At 43.8% G+C, this 19,760-nt stretch overlaps 1 protein-coding gene across 1 annotated transcript in view; it reads left to right on the top strand.

Annotated features, from left to right (window-relative positions):
• Positions 1–5,519: 5,519 nt before the first annotated feature.
• Positions 5,520–19,760, top strand: part of TRIM55 (tripartite motif containing 55) — a 41,623-nt gene continuing 27,382 nt past the window's right edge. The window contains exons 1-4 of the mRNA XM_057737520.1: positions 5,520–5,834; positions 6,363–6,535; positions 12,704–12,869; positions 14,227–14,322. Coding sequence (XP_057593503.1) covers positions 5,667–5,834; positions 6,363–6,535; positions 12,704–12,869; positions 14,227–14,322 — 603 coding nt within the window. The 5' untranslated portion in view covers positions 5,520–5,666. The remainder of the gene's footprint in view (positions 5,835–6,362; positions 6,536–12,703; positions 12,870–14,226; positions 14,323–19,760) is intronic.

Raw genomic sequence — 19,760 nt, 5'->3', positions numbered from 1 at the left:
TGGTTTCAGAACTTAGTGAAGCTCAGGTTCTTGATGTCTCATCGAAGAAAGAATTCAGTGAGAGACAAAGTGATAGGTAAGAACTGGATTTATTTAGAGAGAAAGACATTCCACAGACAGAGTGTGGGCCATCTCAGAAGGTGAGAAAAAGTACCAGGGTATGGGGTTGTCAGTTTTTATAGAGGTGGGTGATTTCATAGGCTAATGAGTGGGAAGAGTATTCTAACTATTTCAGGAAGGGGTGAGGATTTCCAGGAAATGGGCCACTGCCCACTTTTTGACCACTATGGCTGGCCTTGCAACTGTCATGGCACCTGTGGGTGTGTCGTTTAGCTTGCAGATGTGTTACAGTGATAGTATACTGAGGCTCAAGGTCTAGTGGAAGTCGACTTCTCCACCATTTTGGATACATTTGGTTCTAATCAGTTTATGTCATGCCCTTGAGCTATGTCATTTTTTCAAAGGTTGTGCCCTGCCCCCTTCCCTCCTGTTTCATAGTCGGTTTTTCCCAAAAATACAAGAGTAGTTCAACATTCAAAAATCAATGTAATTCATCACAGTACTAAAGAAGAAAAACTACATGATCATTTCAGTAGATGCAGAAAAAGCATTTGACAAAATTCAACATCCAGTCCTGATTTTTCAAACTGTCAGCAAACTTGAAAGGGAGGGAGAAGGGAACTTCTACAACCTGATAAAGGGCATTAATGAAAAAGACACAGCTAACATACTTAGTAATATAAATGCTTTCTTCTTAAGATCAGGAAAAAAGCAAGGAAGTGCATTCTGGGGTCTCTAGCCCGTGCAATATGGCAAGAAAAATGAAGTAAAAGACCTCCAGATTGGAAGGGAAAAAGTAAAACTCTCTCTATTCACAGATACCTCATTATTTAAAATACTGATCATTGTGTTGAAATAATAGTTTATATGGTTTGGGGCTAAATAAAATATATTAATAAAATTAATTTCATTGGTTTCTGAAATTTAAAAGCATATATATGGCTCATATTTGTCACCCACGTCTTGCTTCTGTTGGACAGTTAGGTCAGAGTGGTAGGTAGGGCCAAATGATGCCAGGCCTTAGGGATTACAGTGAGGATTAATATCTTTATCCTAAGGGTAATATGACCATTAATGGGATTTAAATAGAGAGTGACACATGAGAAACAGATTGCAAAAGGCAAGAGTGAATTAAGAGACATCAGTTGGCAGGTTGGGGTGGAGGGGAGGTAAGACTAGATTTGTGCACAGAGGGTGGAGCCAAGCCTCCTTGACCTTGGAGCCAAGGTAAAGAGTTCAGACATGGTCACTGGGAAGGCCTTAGGCTAAAGTAGTTGCTACTTGTTGGGACTGTCACTGTTTATTTCTGGCAGGTGAATTATGCCTAAAAATGTTCAGAGGAAAGAACAATATGTTAGTTTTCTAACATTTCCTCAGAGATATTTATGATGAAGAAAAATTTATAAACAGATTTGGAGGAGTAATTATCAAGAAAAAAAGCTTTTAGCCAGAAGTTTGCAAATTATCTACTGAAAGAAATGCCACAGTGTTAGCTTCTGTTAAGTACTTTTCAAGTTAACTTCTTTTTTTATTTTAAATATTATAAACTTTATTTTCATTAAAAATTTTAAAATCACATATCTAAGCTGTCTGCTGCCAGAAAAAAAGCTAAATTGAAAAGATTAACAATGTAGATGGAGGGAAAATGTTAAGTATTCTGTAGATGTCATGAGTTGAGTCCTTGGTGTAAGAGGAGGGACAGATAGATGGATGTGAAACGATGGACTTCAGACTGGGACTTGAACCCACAGGCCAGAATTCGAATCCAGCCAAAATCCAGATTGGGACTTGAAACCACGGTCTTTTAACTGAGATCACATCTGGTCTCAGGACTTAATAAAGCTCAGGTTCTTGATGTCTCATCACAGAAAGAATTCAGTGAGAGACAAAGTGATGGGTAAGAAGTGGATTTATTTACAGCGAAACATTCTACACAGAGTGTGGGCCATCTCAGAAGGGGAGAGCAGCCCCAGGGGATGGGGTTGTCAGTTTTTATAGGGGTGGGTAATTTCACAGGCTAATGAGTGGGAAGAGTATTCTAGCTATTTTGGTGAAGGGGTAGGGATTTCCAGGAATTGGGCCACTGCCCACTTTTTGACCTTTATGATTGGCCTTAGAACTGTTGTGGAGCTTATGGGTGTGTCACTTAGCATGCTAATGTGTTACAATGAGTGTATACTGAGGCTCAAGGTCTAGTGGAAGTCTCATCCGCCATCTTGGACCTAGTTGGTTCTAACCATTTATATCATGTCCTATGTTGTGTCATTCTTTTAAAGTGGTTTTGCTTCAGCTTCTCAATGTGTCTAAACACACAACTGCCTCAGTGTGGTGGGACTCAAGAATGGGGGGAAATTGCCACTTTGAACTATGGCAACTTGCTGTGATATAACCCCTGATTGGTTTCAACCCCTTTTGCTAGTGAGGGGTGAGGTGGGGTGGGGGTAGGAGAGGGGAGGAAGACACACACCACCTCTATACAGTCCAGGATACCTTCAGGAGACTAGCTGTTTTCACATCTCTGTGGAGGCCCAGGTCCACTCCAAATCCCAGAGTCTTGAAGCTGACTTCAGTTCTGATTCACTTCCAGAATTTTTTCCATCTCTCAGACTCTCAATGATTTGCAAGCAGACTAAAATTGTTCCTCCCTAGAGCAGAGTCCCACTCCCAACCTACATGCGTACCCCATAGATGACTGGTCTCTGAGAATAGGGAGGAGCCAGGAATGGAGGAAAGAGGATGAGGAGGGGAAGATGGTTCTTACCCATCGACTTGGTTCTTCTTCCTGTGGGATTCTTGCTATTTTCCTCTGTAGCTTGCAGGGGAAGTTCTAAGACAAAATGAAAGTCAGAAAGCAAAAAGGAGCAGAGTAAAAGGAGAGGGTAGAGCTCATATCTCCATCAAATAATTCAATTGGGAATCCTCAGTGTCCATGCAGTTTCAGAGTGTTTTTTTCTACAAATGCTGGTAAGTTAGGTTATTAACCCCACTCATGGATAAAAGAACTGAAATCCAGCTAGGTGAGGTCACTTTCCCAGGATCACCAGGTGAGGTGGACATGGGAGCTGGACGTCCTGACTCACTGTGCAGCCTCTCACTGCATCATCGTGGTTGCTCTGGCTCAGGCATCTGAGTCACCCCTGTGGATTCTACTCTTGTAGCCATCAGAGTCCATTTCCTCCTTTTCTTCCCTACCACCATCCGTCGCCCAGTGCCAGGGCATCATGACCTCTCACCTAGGCTATTGGCAATGATCTCCCATCTGGTCATTAGCCAGGTCACCTTCACACTGACCTATCCCAACCACCACTGTGAGATTAATCTAACCAACGCAGGGCTCTCAGGAAAATGTCCCTGTGGGCCACTCTCAATGATTTCCTGTTGCCTAATTTATTAAGTGTTAAAAACTCTTCAGCCCAGTATTCATGGGCTACCAACGTGCCAGCAGCATGCTCTGCGCTCCAGCCCAAAGCACCACACACTCTGAGCATTCCTGGCATTCCTGTCTGCTTCTGTGCCTTCTCTTGGAAGCCCCACTTATGCCCCACCAACGACACACCCATTGGTGTCTAGGTTCCTCAGTGGATCAATTCAAATGCCACCCCACCCATGAAGCCCTCCTGATTCCTCCAGCTCTGAAATTCTGTAGTTCTTTATCACATTTGGCTTTGTACTATGTTTCTGTATATACATATCTTATCTCTACCATTTATTAGACTCAGCTCCTTGAGGACAATGACCTGTATCTTATCTTTCAAGCCCCAGAGCCAAACACAAATGTGGAGACATGTGATAAACACTCAACAAATATTTTTTGAAAGAATTAGTTCCTCTTAAAAGGAATTCCTCTTAAAAGGATAGGCTTGGCTATAGCATATTAGTTTCAGTGCTTTTCCTTAGGCTGCAAGGTCTTTTACAGAAGAAACTTCAACTTTCTTAGCAAACAGCTCTCATATTGTGCTCAGATCTCCATAGCCCATGTGATAATAAACACAGTTAACTGCCTAGGCTAGGTGAACTGAATTAACTCAGTAAAAAAATGTCACCAATTCCCTTCTTCCCTGTAGTTGCTAAACAGACATTGAAAGGAATAACAAAATTCTCCAAAGGTCCCTGAAATGTTTATGAATACATATAACTTATTATTAGTTAATAGAGCTTCTTAGATTCTCAATAAGCTCTCAGTGCACACAGCACTAAGGACACACATAACGAGTCACAACGATCTACTCCTTACTGGTAACTAGGTGCACACTGGGGCTGTGTTAACACAATATGTTCGTTGCATGGGGTTTTTAAAATCAAGGAGAAATAAAGCTGCAAGTTCATTAAAAAATAGACATGTGTTTCTCATTTCATTTTTGATCTGATTTCAAATATTTAAATAAAACACATAGATGAAAGAGTTGTTTCACAAAATCCTGGCAAATATCAGAACTGAAATTGATGACTCAAGAGCAGACCAAAGAATTCTCAAAAATGACCAGGGAAAATATTTTAAAAAATCAACTTGGTAAATGAGACAAATGCATAGGGGTGTAGGTATTTCAGGCCAGATAGAACCCAGGTATGGAAGCAGGATTCCATTTTCACCTCCATTGAGAATGGCACTGATATTTGTCTCACACTATTTGGCAAAATGAAATAATGGGTCTGCTACCCCTTGTACCAGCTGCTACCTCATTACTGACTGTTGGTGCAAACTAAAATTTTTAAAGATTGTCAGATTTTCTTCATGTTTCTGGGTGTGTGTAGGGTGGTGGGGTATAGGATGAAAGATGATTTGGAAAAAAGTGAGAAAAGAGCATACTAGAGTTTTATTATACAACTTTTTTTTTTAAAATTGGATCATCAACTGGTATTTTGATTGTTTAAAGTTTTATGAACACTTTTATGGCGAAAAGATTTGAAATCAATTTTTAAGTTGGGATTTTTTCCCATTTCACAACCCTCACAAAGACGAAATGTTTGTAACACTAAGCAAGGCTTTTTAGTTGATTACCCTTGTGAAGTCAGGATAATGATACTGAAGACATGGTTTATTTGTTTTCACCTAAGACAGTGTGATCATGCTACTTTTGGTGACTCGCTCCCCAAATTCTCAAGACAGAAATGGCATTCGTTATGCAGGGAGACTCTTGGGCTGCATTCTCCCCGGTCCTGGAGGAGCCCATCCCCGAGTCCTCACTGAGTGCTCACAGAGGGCAGAGCTCAGGGACTCGGCACCAACGTTTCCATTTGTTGTTGACAACTGTCAGCTTTACCTCCCTCTCCTCACAACCCCGTCTAAATGGGGTTCGTAATCCTCCCTCCCACCCACTCTCTGCACTCCCTGCGGCGGGCATGCTGGCCCCTGTTCTCTGTCACCTGTCAGAATCCGTCCCCCTGTCACTGGCTTATATGGACAAGGCAGCCTGCTGTCACGTGACCCTCGGCTGCTAAAAACAGCTCCAGCCCCAGGCTGAACCTGGGCCTGAAACAATGTCCTCTACCGAAAGAAACGTAAAGGACACTTGATAACACAATCCTTGGACTTATTTCCAGGAATCACTTGCAGAAACCATTCGGAGCACCCTTTCCCTGGCAGTGCACACGGGGACGGCCAGGAGATGAGCGCATCTTTGAATTACAAGTCTTTTTCCAAAGAGCAGCAGACCATGGATAACTTAGAGAAGCAACTCATCTGTCCCATCTGCTTAGAGATGTTCACGAAACCCGTGGTCATCCTCCCCTGCCAGCATAACCTGTGCAGGAAGTGTGCCAGTGACATTTTCCAGGTAGGTTTGTTTGGAATGTAGGGGGTGGGAAAGATTGCCTCTTCTCTGAATCAAGTGCTTCACTTTGAGGTGAATTTCTTTAGAAAGCTTTATAAGGTTGCATTCATTAAAAAAAAAAGTTTTTAAAGTGATTTGTTTTGTGCTTTGCTGTCCGCCTCCTTACTCTCAAATCTAATTTTATTTCAATACCAAGAATCATATTTGTTTAAAAAAAACTGAATCTGTTTCAAAATTGTAAATGAATTACTGCCTAAGACATTAATGTTGGAGTTTCTGGCTGGAACTTTTGGTTATGAAAACGCTGGGTGGAAAAGCACCTCATGCTGAAAATGGTACATTGCACTTGACTGTGGATAAGTGTTGGCCCTGCCTTTTAGGACCGCTTGCTAGTAAGGCCCTAAGGGATGATCCCATGGCAAGCTGAAAGCAGACGCTGGTGTTGTTGGTAGTAACAGAGGGTGAAAGGAAGCCTCAGAAAAGCTACCTGTGGCATTACTCAATTCCTCTTTTCTTCCTTGGCAAGAACAGGCCTCTAACCCGTACTTGCCCACAAGAGGAGGCACCACTGTGGCCTCGGGGGGCCGATTCCGCTGCCCATCCTGCAGACATGAAGTGGTTTTGGACAGACATGGAATATATGGGCTTCAGAGGAACCTGCTGGTGGAAAATATCATTGACATCTATAAGCAGGAGTCCACCAGGTATGGTTCTTCCGTGTGTCAGACACATTTGAAGCTTGTTTTTATTATTTGTTTGTTTGTGTTACTGGGTCACTATACTGAATGCTTGTTTACCAATCACAGGCTAATTGTTTTATAGGAAAATGTTTTTCCAAGTCAGTCCTTCCCAATGGGAATGAGAGTTGCTCTTGGGAGGAGAGAAGGAAGCTGGTGCCCATGCTTCTGTATCAATTTAAAAGAATGAAGTAACTCATTAACACTAATCCAGTCCAGATGGTGATATTGGGAGAGGCATAATGCTGCCCCCACCCCAGCCTTGTATTACATCCTTTGTAGACATTTCTGCACTTCTCACATCCTATATACACAGCAAAAAAACTAGAGTACAAAACTCTACAGAAAGTGAACAGAAATGGCATCTTCCAAAATCGACCCTTTCTTAGTTCAGCCAGTCTCATTTAAAAATTATCTAGAGGATAATAATAAAAACAAAACCCTCTAACATAGTCATGATATTGACTCTGGGAAGTAGCAAAGCAAGGCAGTCTCCTCGGCTTTAGCAACTTAGGTTTAGAGACATGGGAGGAAAAAGAGGATGGAGCTCAGGTTATGTTTCTCTATTCTCTAGGTTGTTCTTACTGTATACTCTTGGCATGCACCTGCTGATTGACATGCAGCATATACATCAGTCATTTTTTATTTTTTTTAAAAAAGGGCTTCTTACTTATCAAATCACATTGGCTATAGAATTCCTTTCCTAGAGACAACACAGTGGGAGTTCGTTCCTAGAAGGCCTGATGTGAAGAGCTCTTTTTCAACTGTACACAAGTCAGTCCAGTCCACAGTGCTTGACAGCAATACTGAGACCATTTAGAAATGACCTCACTGTGCTTCCTAGTAGGAGACACAGATTCACAGAACATCTGCAGGGCTCAAAGAGCCTTGTCCTGTTAGAAGGAAAGCTGTTCTATAAATCGAACATATAATTATTATAATCGCTATGGCTATTCATTTCTGCTTAAGATTCAAAACTAAATTAGTGCCAGGATAGAGATGGCACTGGGAAGAAGAACTGCTGATGACATACTGCAGAGATACAGAGTCGGCTCTTTCCCTGGCTTCCAAAATCTCTTGAGAATAAGGAAAGTACCACTGTTGTAATTAAGATCTGATCTCATTTTATTTGATTACTTTAAGATGCAAATAGATACTGTCTCTTAAAAAAGTTAACCAGCCAATTAATAACCAACTAATTATTCAGGCTGTTTATATATAACAACTGATTCAGTGCCTACGACAGTGCCTTGCACAGAACAGTTGCTTCATAAGTGCCAGATGATTAAGCAACACCATAAATCTTCTTACACGTTCTATGTATTGCAATAATTTTCTGTTTTGCTACTTGCCAGAGTGAGAGCTTGAATGATGTGAAATAATAACCATAATTGTTATGTAATTCAGAGAAGAGGAGATGTTAAAATCTGTAGCATGAGCAAAACCACAAGATACATCCTGGCTTTCACGCTACAGTCTATGCAGTGCATCTGCCAAAAATAGTGCCCAGGTGAGCAAACTGTATAAAAGCAATGAACCAAATTCCCAACAACCAAGCTCACAGCTGAGTAGACTAGTGGTGTTTCTGTGATTATCAAATTCTTCTTATGCTGCTGTTGTTTGAACCTGACTTGCCTTCAGACATTTTTTAAAAAATTAATTTTTTTAATTGGGGTATAGCTGTTTTACAGTGTTGTGTTAGTTTCTACTGTACAGCGAAATGAAGCAGGGGAGATTTTTAATTGGTAGCAAAACCATTAATTGCATGGAGGACTCGGGCACATGTTTGGACATAAACCCAGCTGTTCCCTGAGGGCTGGCAGCTTTACCAGCCCAGAACCGTAAGCCTCAGGGTACATGAGGTGACTCTGGAATAACTCTGGATATATAGAGTGAAATGAACCCTGGCCCACATTCGGGTGGAGGCAGAAAGGGCAGGGACTGGTCAACTCTGGCCTCCGAAAGAATGGCTAGAGATTCTAGGTCTCAACAAAACCTGGTCTTCTTATCTAGCATTCTGCCTGCTGCTGCTGAACTAGCCACAGCTTGGGGGTGGGGGTGGGGTGACGAGAGAGGAACATTTCACAAATATTAATATTGAACATAATGGGACTTTCCTGGTGGTCCGGTGGTTAGGACTCCACACTTCCCCTGCAGGGAGCACGGGTTCAATCTCTGATTGGGGAACTAAGATCCCCACATGCCACACAGCCAAAAAAGAAAAAAAAAAAAAAAAGAACATAATAATAATTAACTTTAAAATACAGGAAGTCGAATATGTGTTGAATATGCATCAGCCACTGTTCAGGGTGCTAAACACATGAATCATGTGTAATTCTTTAATTTTCACAACTACCTGTGAGGTCGTGACTATTATTATTATCACTTTATTAAAAATTTTAAATATTTTACTCAAAGTAATTCCGACACATATGCATAATTTTAAACATTCCAGTAGCACCACAAGGCCTCTAATGAAAGCTACATTCCCCGCCCTACTCTCTCTTCGCCCCCAAGTCTCGCTCCCCAGAGTCAGCCACATTTAATTCTTTCAGCTGTTCTCCTTCCATTTCTCACTCAGTGACGTATGTATGCTATGAGCAGGCTCCTATTCCTCGGTTTTTCAGTTTTAGACATTATCTACTGACTTACTGTAGACACTTAAGGCTGAGCCCTTGCGTGGTTGGGCTTCGCTTTCTACTTTACATTTACTCTCCCTTGGGTTGAATTCCTTGTTTCCCTGGATCCTTTGTCGCCCTCTTTGTTGGTTTACTGTACTGTTTTTGTGGAGCACACCCTCAAGTAATCCCCTAAAGTATGCAGAAAGTCCTCCTCTTTTCAGTCCCCACACACTCCTGCCTTCTGGGTGCCTGGCTTCTGCAGTCCCAGGGCCTTTGCAGGGGGAGCCTGTAAAGCTGGAGCAGCTTGTCCTGTGCGCTTCTCCCCTGCAGGCTCTCAGCTGAACCAAGATGCAATTCAAGCAGGTCACGTTCCTTCGTCCAGCGGTTCCCAATTTCCAACATTTGGTTGCCATCTCTCCTCTGCTGTCCTTTTGCTCGTTTTTTTGTCCTTATTGATTTATACATTTTTATTCCCTTCCTCTCATTTTAGTGGGATTTCAGCAGGAAGCATAAGTAAATAAATGCCTGTGTTCATTCTGTCAGATTTAATTAAAAGACCCCTAGTCCAATTTTCAGATATGAGTAAAAGCTGAGCCTGAAAGAGTTGAAGGAACTCGCCTAAGGCCACACAGCCACCACTTGGCGAAACTGAGCTGGGATTAAGTTTTGAGATCAGTTTGACTGTAAAATTACTGCCTGAAATACCTCCTCAGCACCAGATGCCCATCCTTCAGGAAACTCGAGGATGGTCCCAGAAACCCCAGAGAGCAGAGGGAGCAGGCTACAGACTCCCTGAGACCAGCCTGCACAGAACGGCTGGGGGCCCTGAACCACGACTGACAGCTGGCCATCCGCACCTCATGAAGTTGCCTTTACCTCTTTGTTCTACCACATTTGTCCCAAGTCTGTTAGATGCCATTAGGTGTCTGAAGGTTTTCATTCTACCCTCATTTGTAAGTGGGGGATGCCTCTCAGCCTGTGTTGCCGCCTGAACAAGAAAAACCTAATAAGGAATATTGCAGGCAGTCCTCGGTCTGTATTGCGTAATGAAAAAGTAATCACAATCCACAACTAAGCGAAGAACCTATGGCTGTTTCCACGTTTTCAGTATTGCATGCCTGGCAAATATCTGAGCTCCACAACATTGCCTCTGGTCAGAGCTCCTAACGCAGGCTCCCCTCGGGAAATGCCTCAGGGACAGGGGCTGCAGTGGCATCAGCTGCGCCATCTGCCAGTGGACGTGCTCTGGACACTTGCTTGACATTTATCATGAGGCGGAGGTACATGGGCGGGAAGGTTTTAGAGGCAGAGAAGTCTTTGACCCAGCAAAGACCAAATCACCACTCCTAGTCTCTAGATAACCCCTGAAGGCCTTTGTCATTTATAAATGGAGTATTCGGGATGTTGTCCGGTCTCTTCCTTTGCCATTCAGGAGAGCCAAGTGATCAAGCTTTCCCCAGAGTCCACTTGCCTTCTCCAGATGAGCAGTTTTATGTTGAAGTACAGGGAATACTGCCCAGCAATCTGGCAAATTCCCTTTCATGTCTCATCCATTCATTCAACAAATATTTACTGAGCACCCACTCTATGCAAGGCACTGTTTTGGGCACTGGGAACCCAGCAAAAAAGAAGACAGAACATGGCCCCTGCCCTTGTGGTGCACACATTCCAGTGGAGGAAACAGACAGATCATAATATATACAATGGAATATCACTCAGTCATTAAAAAGAATGAAATGTTGCCATTTGCAGCAACATGAATGGACCTAGAGAATATTATGCTTAGTGAAGTAAGTCAGAGAAAGACAAATATTATATGATATCACATATGTGGAATCAAAAATAATACAAATGAATTTATATACAAAACAGAAAAAGGCTCAAACCAGTCATAGAAAACAAACTTACGGTTACCTAAGGGGAAAGGGAAGGGGGAGAGGGATAAATCAGGAGTATGGGACTGAACAGATACAAACTACTATATAAAAAATAGATAGGCTACAAGGATTTACTGCAGAGCACAGGGAATCATACTCAATATCTTGTAATAACCTATAATGAAAATAATCTGGAAAAAATATACATATAACTGAATCACTTTGCTGTACCCCTGAAACTAACACAATATTGTAAATGAACTCTTCTTCAATAAAATAAAAATTCAATCCCAGATCTGAGATGCTTCTAAATAATCATGTGTTTGGGAAAAGGAGGAAAGCTTTTGGATTTGTATTTAAATTTTCCAAACACTTCTGAAAGCTATTAACAGCCTCAGTCTTTGGATAGGACATATCAAAATTCCAGATTTTGTTTAAGTAGGCTACACCCAGACATCCCACTGTGGTCTCCAGAGGGAGCCTAAAGCACTGCAAGATGACATAATTTTGACCTTGATATAACATGTAAGTCGCACAGATGGTTAGGGGAGTACACTATGCCCCAGCACGTGAGGTGAACCTGGGCTCTCCAGGTGATTTTGCAGCTAACAGGTTATCCTTAAGCAGCAATGACTTGTCATTGCCTCTCTCATGCTTCTTCATTGCTTGGCCATTGTCTCACTAGCACATTCCAACCCAATGCTCCATTATGACCTGGGCCGTTCTGAAAAGTTCTAGTTGGTTTGGTTTGGGAAAACTGAAAGTTGGGGATTAACTGTGAGATTTGTCCTTCCAGGCTGCCACCCCATCCCAGAACAGGATTTTGTTCTTTTCTCATTGCTTAAAGTATTCAGTATAATTGTTCACATTCACCGAGCACATACTACCCACCCTCAACCACTGCTGAGTCCTCAGGAAGTTATGTACGTTTAATTTCCTGTGCTAATGGCAGAAGGAGACCCAAACAAATTAATAAAGCACTCGCTAACTTTTTTCCTCTTACACACAACCAACCAGCACGGAGATGGACAGTCAGAGATTTGGGCTTCCCCAGCCCACCTCCAAGCTCACTCCTTTTGCTGGGGCCAGAGGCGGCAGGGCGGGGGTGGTCATGGGCCTCCCCAGAGCTGGTGCAAAGATTGAGTTTACCAAAAACCTGCTCTTGAGATTGAGTTTACCAGAAACCTGCTCTTGAGATTGAGTTTACCAGAAACCTGCTCTTCTTTACCCATAATTGTAAAGCCTCTCTTGAGAGACTTGTGACCTGTGGAGGTGGTGCTGAAATAGCTCCTAACGAAAGAATCCAGGGTTCAACTTTCAGGAATTGCACTAGTCGGTTTTTAAACCCTGAAATTGGCCATACGTACACCACAGAAACTGGCAAATGCTACAGGTCAGAGTCTCCATGTCCTCATCCCCAGGCTGGCTGTTCATTTGTCAGGACACTGCTGCTAAACCCAATCTGGAGGGCTCTGAGCGCGTGAAAGGGGCCCTGGAAGTCTGCCGGTGCAGCGTTTGCTTGGGGGTACAGGGGCTGGCAGGAGCGGGGCTGGGGGTGGGGGACTGTGATGCTGACCACCCTGCTCAGCCACCCGGCTCTGCTCAGCTGACACTCTTGTCCACCTACCTCCTTCCAGACCAGAAAAGAAGTCCGACCAGCCCATGTGTGAGGAGCACGAAGACGAGCGCATCAACATCTACTGTCTGAACTGCGAAGTGCCCACCTGCTCTCTGTGCAAGGTCTTTGGGGCGCACAAGGATTGCCAGGTGGCTCCCCTCACTCACGTGTTCCAGAGGCAGAAGGTAACAGACACCCTCCCGCCCCTCCCCTGAAGCCCCTTCCAAGTGCCTGCGAGGGACTCGCTGCTCCCCCAAGGAGAGATGCCCAACGGGCAGGGCCACAGGGCCCTGAGGCCGGCCGGGCGCGGAGGGTGGAGCCGGAAGGGATGCTGCACTCAGTGCCCTGGAGGGTGGTGGGGAAGGTGGGGGAGTGAAGGGATGCGAAGGGTCCGGAAGGGGTGTGGAGTGGAAGGGTCGCTGTTCCTGCGCCTGTTAGAGGTTGCTGAAGATGAGCACTGTTTGGGACTGTCCCAGCTCAAGCTGCTCAAACATCATTTGAGTTTCAGGCTATAGCGAATAAAAAGATAACTTTTTACCCAGGTCTCAGAATATTTTTCTTTGTTCACCAACCAAAGATTCCTTTGGCCCTCCTCAAAGCCTTTTCTCCCTCTCTAGTCAATTCAGCTTTAATAGATTAATTGATGAATGGTCTTTGTTTGGCTTAAAAAAGAAAAATGGTAAATTTGGTTTATGATATTTCCCAGAATAACACACATTGATTTCAAAGGAAATTAATTTAGATGTAAGCTACATGTTCATTCTCTAAAAATTCTTATCTGAAAGTCTACAAGTAAAAATCCTACCCTGCGTGACTTGGTCAGGGAGCCACACCTGAATAACCATGCCTGACCTGTGTTCTTGAGGTAGCACGAGTTGCTAAATATTCTTTAGACCATAATGCTCTAGAGGCCAGCCTCGCGAGGGGTAAGTACAACAATGGAATCTCTTCAGGTCCAAAGAGTCTGAGAGGAATTTTTAAGCTGAAATTTTTTTTTTTCTGGAAACAGTCGAATGTTACAGTTTCAAGTTGGTAATGACTTAGTCTAGTATATGAGTGTTTGTTTGCATGTAGCACATAGAAGGGCATGTAATAGGTATATGTTGAATAAATGAGTAAATATTTCCCTAGTAAAACTGATCCTGAGCTGCACGAGACAAATAATTCATTTTGGGCCCCTGATGTCATGTACTGTCTCCATTCAATTTATAAACAGTTCTTAGAATTCTTTACCTTGAATGTGCTACTCTCTATGGCCTGTAATTTGGTGTTCTTAATGTTTTTAGCAGGGTCACAGTTTCCATTAAGAAACTGATGAAAACTATGAAACTTCTTCCGAGGCAGATGCATTTATATACACATCCATTCAGCATTTTATTCACAAGTTCAGAAGGTTCTCAGGCCTCCCAACCTCACTGTTCCTCCTCAGGAGTTTCCACGGACCCTAGATTTAGAACCCAAGAGGACAGCACTGAGATTAACCCACAGTCTGTCTGACTAGAAAGCCCCTAAAACCTTGTATCCCTCTTTTCTCTCCACTAGTCTGAGCTCAGTGATGGCATTGCTGTCCTTGTGGGAAGCAACGATCGGGTCCAGGGGGTGATCAGCCAGCTGGAGGACACCTGTAAAACAATCGAGGTGAGTCAAGTGGCTTCAAGGGAGTGTAAACCGAGCCTGAACCCCTGGGGTTTTGTGGCTCTGTCAACACCACCCCAGAAATCTCCGTTCCAGCATTTCAGTCTTTCCTTATAGGAGGACCTCCTTCCTGATGTGTCTCTAAAATAGCCACCTCCTGGCACAGGAAGAGAAGTTACCACAAGAGGCAGCAAGGCGGATCTTACCACATTTATTGAGGTGGTTGTCACATGTGTTGTTCTTTCTTGGACAACCATTTTGAAAAATTAGCTACAAGAAAATCAATTTCCAGTAGTGACAATGAGTGTTGTCCACCATCACATCAGTTTTTCTGTGGAAGTCTAAACGGTCTTAAGAAATGCTAGTTGGTGCTTTAGAAAGTCATGTGCAGATTCGAGCTGCATATCTGAGCTCTGACAGTGGGGCTGCTGCCTGCCTGCCGGGAGAGAGGGGTTCAGTAGCTGGGCCTTGCTGAGGCCAGAGTCCCGGCTCCTTCATCTCCGCTGACCCTCTGCCTGGCCCGGTGCCCAGCACATAATAAACAATTAAAAACTTGATGAACAAATGGATGAATGGCTCACACTCAGGTCTGGCATGTAGAAATATTGGGAATCCACTTTCTCTCAAGATCAAGTATAAACTGTATAAATGCTGAAGCCTAAAGAAGTTTCACCACGTGGCAGATGTCCTTCTAAGAATCGAAGGTCACAGGCTAGTTGAGCCCTGCTGCATGGGGGCAGGTGCAAGCCACCTGGGTTTGAGTCAGGTCTCTGGCTCTGTCACCTGGAGCAGTTTGTTACCACTCCCTGCTCTAAGCTTTGGGGTTGTGTTTTAGTTGGACCTCAGGTGCTGAAGCCTGTACTGCTTGGTTAATGGCATGTTGTCTTTGTTGCTGTGGACACGGCCCCTCTTGTTACCTATTTCCCACTCCTGTTCTTTTCTCTGTAAATAACCGCTCTAACATGTTTAATGTTCCATTTACCTATATTCCCGCAGTGTGTATTGTTTTATAAGCATGTCTTTTAATTTTATAAATGGTATTGTGTTGTACTTCTCATTCTGCTTTTTACCTTTTAAAAACTAAACGTTATGATTTAAGATCCATTCACATGTACATCAATTCCTTCAGTTTTCTCCTGGAAAAAATAGGGCAAAGTACCCATTTTATAGAGTTAACCATGAGGAATTAAATAAGCATAAACATAATGCTTAGCACAGTGCCGGGCATGCAGTGAGAGCCTGATAAATGTTCTAATCTTACCATTTTATCGCTTGAAAGGCAAATTCTGTGAAAAGCCAAAGGCCAGTTCCTAGATGATGCCTTCAAGACACTGGCCATAATCATCTCAGTTTAGATTTACACATCATTAAAGCCGGTCTCCTCTCTTCTCCATACTCAGATTCCTGAAAGATTCATGATGGATCTGGAATCCATTTACAGAAGGAAAGTTTTCTCTTGAAGAGCTCAAAGAGATTCTGAAATGGACAATATAAACTTTTTTCTTTTTACTTATTTACAGTAAAGGCCAAATACAACTTCGTCATTAGGCCATGAATCAGCACTCAGTGTGGTACCACGTTGAGTCTTGAGTGTATAAATAGGAGTGTGTTGCTTGTGGGCAAGTGAGGTCATCTCTATACTGGTCTCTGCTCAGGCCTTCATCAGAGACCTCCGTGGGGGGAACGGGCTTTCTGTCAGGACACTGAGGCTGGAGAACACAAACAAGAAAAGTCCTGGGTGGCACGTGGGGCCTTGAGCAAACACAAAGGGCTCTGCTCCATTTAGGCAGCATCAGAGGACACTGAGGGCGAGGAGAGACTTGACAACAGGTTTTCTTCCTGGAGACCCATCTGGGGCACAGTGGGAAGCAGCTCTTTGTTCTTTCATTGAGAACAAGACAGGAAGGAACAGGTTTGGCGTTAAGCCCGCATAAGGGATTTAGTGTCGATATCAGGAAAAACTTTCTGACAGTGAAAGTCAGGATTATAACCCCTGTTATTACTGATAAAAACATTGGTCGAATGTACACAGTTGTACAAGTATTTTTACAGTTTCCTGGAGGAAGGTATGTAATTCTCCCCTACAGGGCTTCAATATGAGTCTGCAAATTGGCAGGAGGCTTAAAAGTGTCCATCCCTTTTACCTGTTTAACTCACTTCCAGGATTTTAACTTAAGGAAATAAGATGAAGAAGTGGTATATAAACAGGACAGAATCTTATATTCATAAAAAAATCCCATATATATTCATAGTGGGAAAAATGCCAGAAACCAAAAGTTTAAGAGCAGTGAGTAGTGGGACTACAGGTGATTTTCAAGGCCTTCCTTATATATTCCCATATTTCACATTTTTCTAAAGAGAGCCCGAGATTTTTCAAATAACCGATAAAATAGAGAAAGAAAGAATACATGAATGAAAATGGCTCAGATAAGCACAGTTCTTTCAGATCAGTTTAAGTGGCCCACCTGGAAATGTAGGGACTGGCTTAGAGCCCCACAGAGGTCTCTGATTTTACCATTCCTACTAGATGCAAATATCCTCAATTTGAAGAGGCCCTGAGGACAGAGACACGGCTACAATTGGCCCCACCGTTCACCTGGAATCACTAAGGTGACCTCCCACAGAGCCAGGGCCATATCAGCAGGCCAAGCAGCAGGGCAGCGTGTAGTGAAGCACACTGGGGTCTCCTGTGCCAAGCAGGTGAATTCTGTACCAGGGGTCAGGGTCACAGAGCTCCTGTGTCTCCTGTCCTGCCTGGGGTGCTTGTTTTCCTTGCTGGCTCTGTTCATCACCTGCCCGGAAACATTTTCTGAGAAGCCACTGGCGGCTCCCAGCCAGGGGGTGGGGAGCTGCTGTGGGAGAATCCTCTTTTCTGATTGGTGAAGGGCCCCAGAGGGATGGGAAGTGGAGCAGCCCCTGGAGTGGGCACTGTCCTTCCCTAATTATATGGCCTCCCACTTGGGGCCCTGACACCTGCTCTTTGGTGGTAGTGCCCGTCCCTTGCACATGTCTAATTTTGTCCCTAATCATGTAAAGTTTTGCAGGGCTGGCCTGGGGACCAGGACCAGCCCTGGAGAGCTGCTGAGCTTAGGGTAAATCACACTGGGAACTCCTTGTTATCCTTTAAACACAATGTATGCAGTTGATGTGAGTTTGCAGTGATGATGAGAGTGGCTTTGAGACGGACCACAGTCACAAAAGGGAGTCTAAACTGTGTCGTGGGGGAGTGGCATTCCCTCTTTGCTGGTTCGATGGTGGATGGAGGAACCAGCAGTCTTCTTAGCCCTCCTGGCTGAGGTGACTCAGCCTGACACGTTCTCTGAGCTCATGACTGCAGGTTGTTGGAGGGCCTCCTGGGCTATTCTAGACAAGCCCAGCTTGATCTAAAGCTACACTTGCCTGTCCCGGCCTGGAGCTGTTCTGGGATGGTTTGGGACAGAGTAGCAGGGTTGCTGGTGGGGGTGGAGAATTGCACTGCCTTGGGAACTCTCTGCTTCCAGAAAAAATGTGCTTGACTTTCATTCCTCATCCCTAGAAAATGTAGCCTCCCTCTTGTAGTCTTTACAAATGGCATTCATCCTAGGTCACTGGAAACCCAAGAGAGCAGGCTACTCACACCAGCCCTCCCGAGGCAGGCTGGCCTGGAAATAATCTTGTTCTGCGTGGATGACTGTCTAGGGGAAAAAGCTACAAGCTGAATCATAAATATTTGATGTTGAGCATTTCCAATATCTGAAAAACGGCACCTTTAATAAAATCCTCCAATGATTTGGTAATGACAACAAATCCATTATATTTCTAAAACAGTGATTTTACCCCAACAGCTCTGAGACATTGTCCACGCAGTTACAAATATAAATATGAATATAGTAAGAATCATTTTAATAAGCATGCCAGAATTTTTAAAGCAATGTGACATGTGCTTAAAGAACAGATCTCAGAGTGTTAGCCCTGCCACTTAGTGATACGACTCTGGGCAGGTTACTTCTGCTCCCTGTCCCTCAACTCTCTCAGTGGTACAGGGGGGTTAATAAACCTTCTTCACAGTGTTGCTGTGGTGACTAAGTTGGGGTGAGAGGCACATGCTGGGGGCTCCGTGTCACCTCGTATTGTTGTGACACTCAGCTTGGAAAGAGCATATAATCTAGTGACGCTAACAATCGTTTGAACCACTGGAGCACCTGCAGCATCTTTTAAATGGTGTCGGAATAAGGCTTCAAGGTCTTGATCAATTGTGATGGCAGGGTGAAGCCACTCCCTGCAGTGCAAAAAATGGAAAATGAATGGAAGTAGATATTGGTTCTATTCTTTGAGGAATTGTGATAACTCAAAATACTGACAACAAAGGGAGGCTGAGCCCCTTCCAGGAAACGTGCTGATTATCCAGTAGCAGACGGGAGTGAATGAAACAGCTGCTCAGCTTGCCTTGGTATGGTCTCGTGCTTTTGCTGAACCATGGGGCTCAAGTCAGGGCGGGCTTACCTGACCCTCAGGCTTCAGAGGGTTTCTCAAGGAATTTCTAAATGATCTGGACTAACCCAGAAAACTCTAAATGCCAAGAAATCCAGGAATAAGCATTGAAGTTCCATAAGTTATAATTATTCTTCTAATATGAAGTGGGTAGTAATGCAACATAGTGGAAAAAAGCATAAGTGTGGGAGTCCTGAGACCTGTGGCCACTGAAAAGAGTTCTTCCGCTAAGCACTGCACAGAGACACTGAGCTGATGGGGGAGGGGCTGAACCCCAGCCTGTGTGCCTCGAGGGACGATGTGTTTCTAATTTGTCTGCCCCTTTTCTAGGGCAGCCTGTCAGAGACCTAGATTCTCATCCTAGTCTGCACTCATGGGGCTTCTCTCATATGCTTGTAATTGACATTGGGCTTTACTGATGAAGGGTTGGACTTGAATTTCTGGGGAGAATTGTCCTACCTTAATATAGTTCTTTCCTTAGTATTATTAATCTACTCTCTGATTTTTGGGGGGGAGGGATGTCGAGGGGAGAAGGAAGCAAACCCTGTTTGGCTTAATGCAGGGAATTCTGAAGTACTGTATGTCAAATGAAGCTGAGTGGGCCCTTCCAGATCCAGAGCTGCCGTTTGGAACAAGCATGTCTCAAAAGTTGAGGAATGTGGTGGTGATATGAATGGGCTGGGTATAGCGACAGTTGCTCAATGACAAGTGGTGGGGCTTAGAGCTTATCTTCAGCTCTATTTTGGTCAGAGAGCCATGCTCCTTACATGGTAAGAGCAGTGGTCACAATTGTCTAAGGTTTTCCTGTTGTGGCCATGGCACATGCCCAAGCCAGGACTGACCTTGCTGGGCTAGGACGTGTATTTCACGTCTCGGGGCTGTCATGACCACTCTGAAACTTGCCACAAGTGAAAAAAGGTATTTTACATATAAAGAGGCAGTTTGTAATCTGAAGACTCCAAATACCTCCA

The sequence above is a fragment of the Hippopotamus amphibius genome, chromosome 5 (genome assembly GCF_030028045.1).
Source record: "Hippopotamus amphibius kiboko isolate mHipAmp2 chromosome 5, mHipAmp2.hap2, whole genome shotgun sequence".
In the NCBI taxonomy this organism is placed as follows: Eukaryota; Metazoa; Chordata; class Mammalia; order Artiodactyla; family Hippopotamidae; genus Hippopotamus; species Hippopotamus amphibius.
Note: the sequence above shows the minus strand (reverse complement) of the source record. Positions and strands in the feature narration are given on the sequence as shown.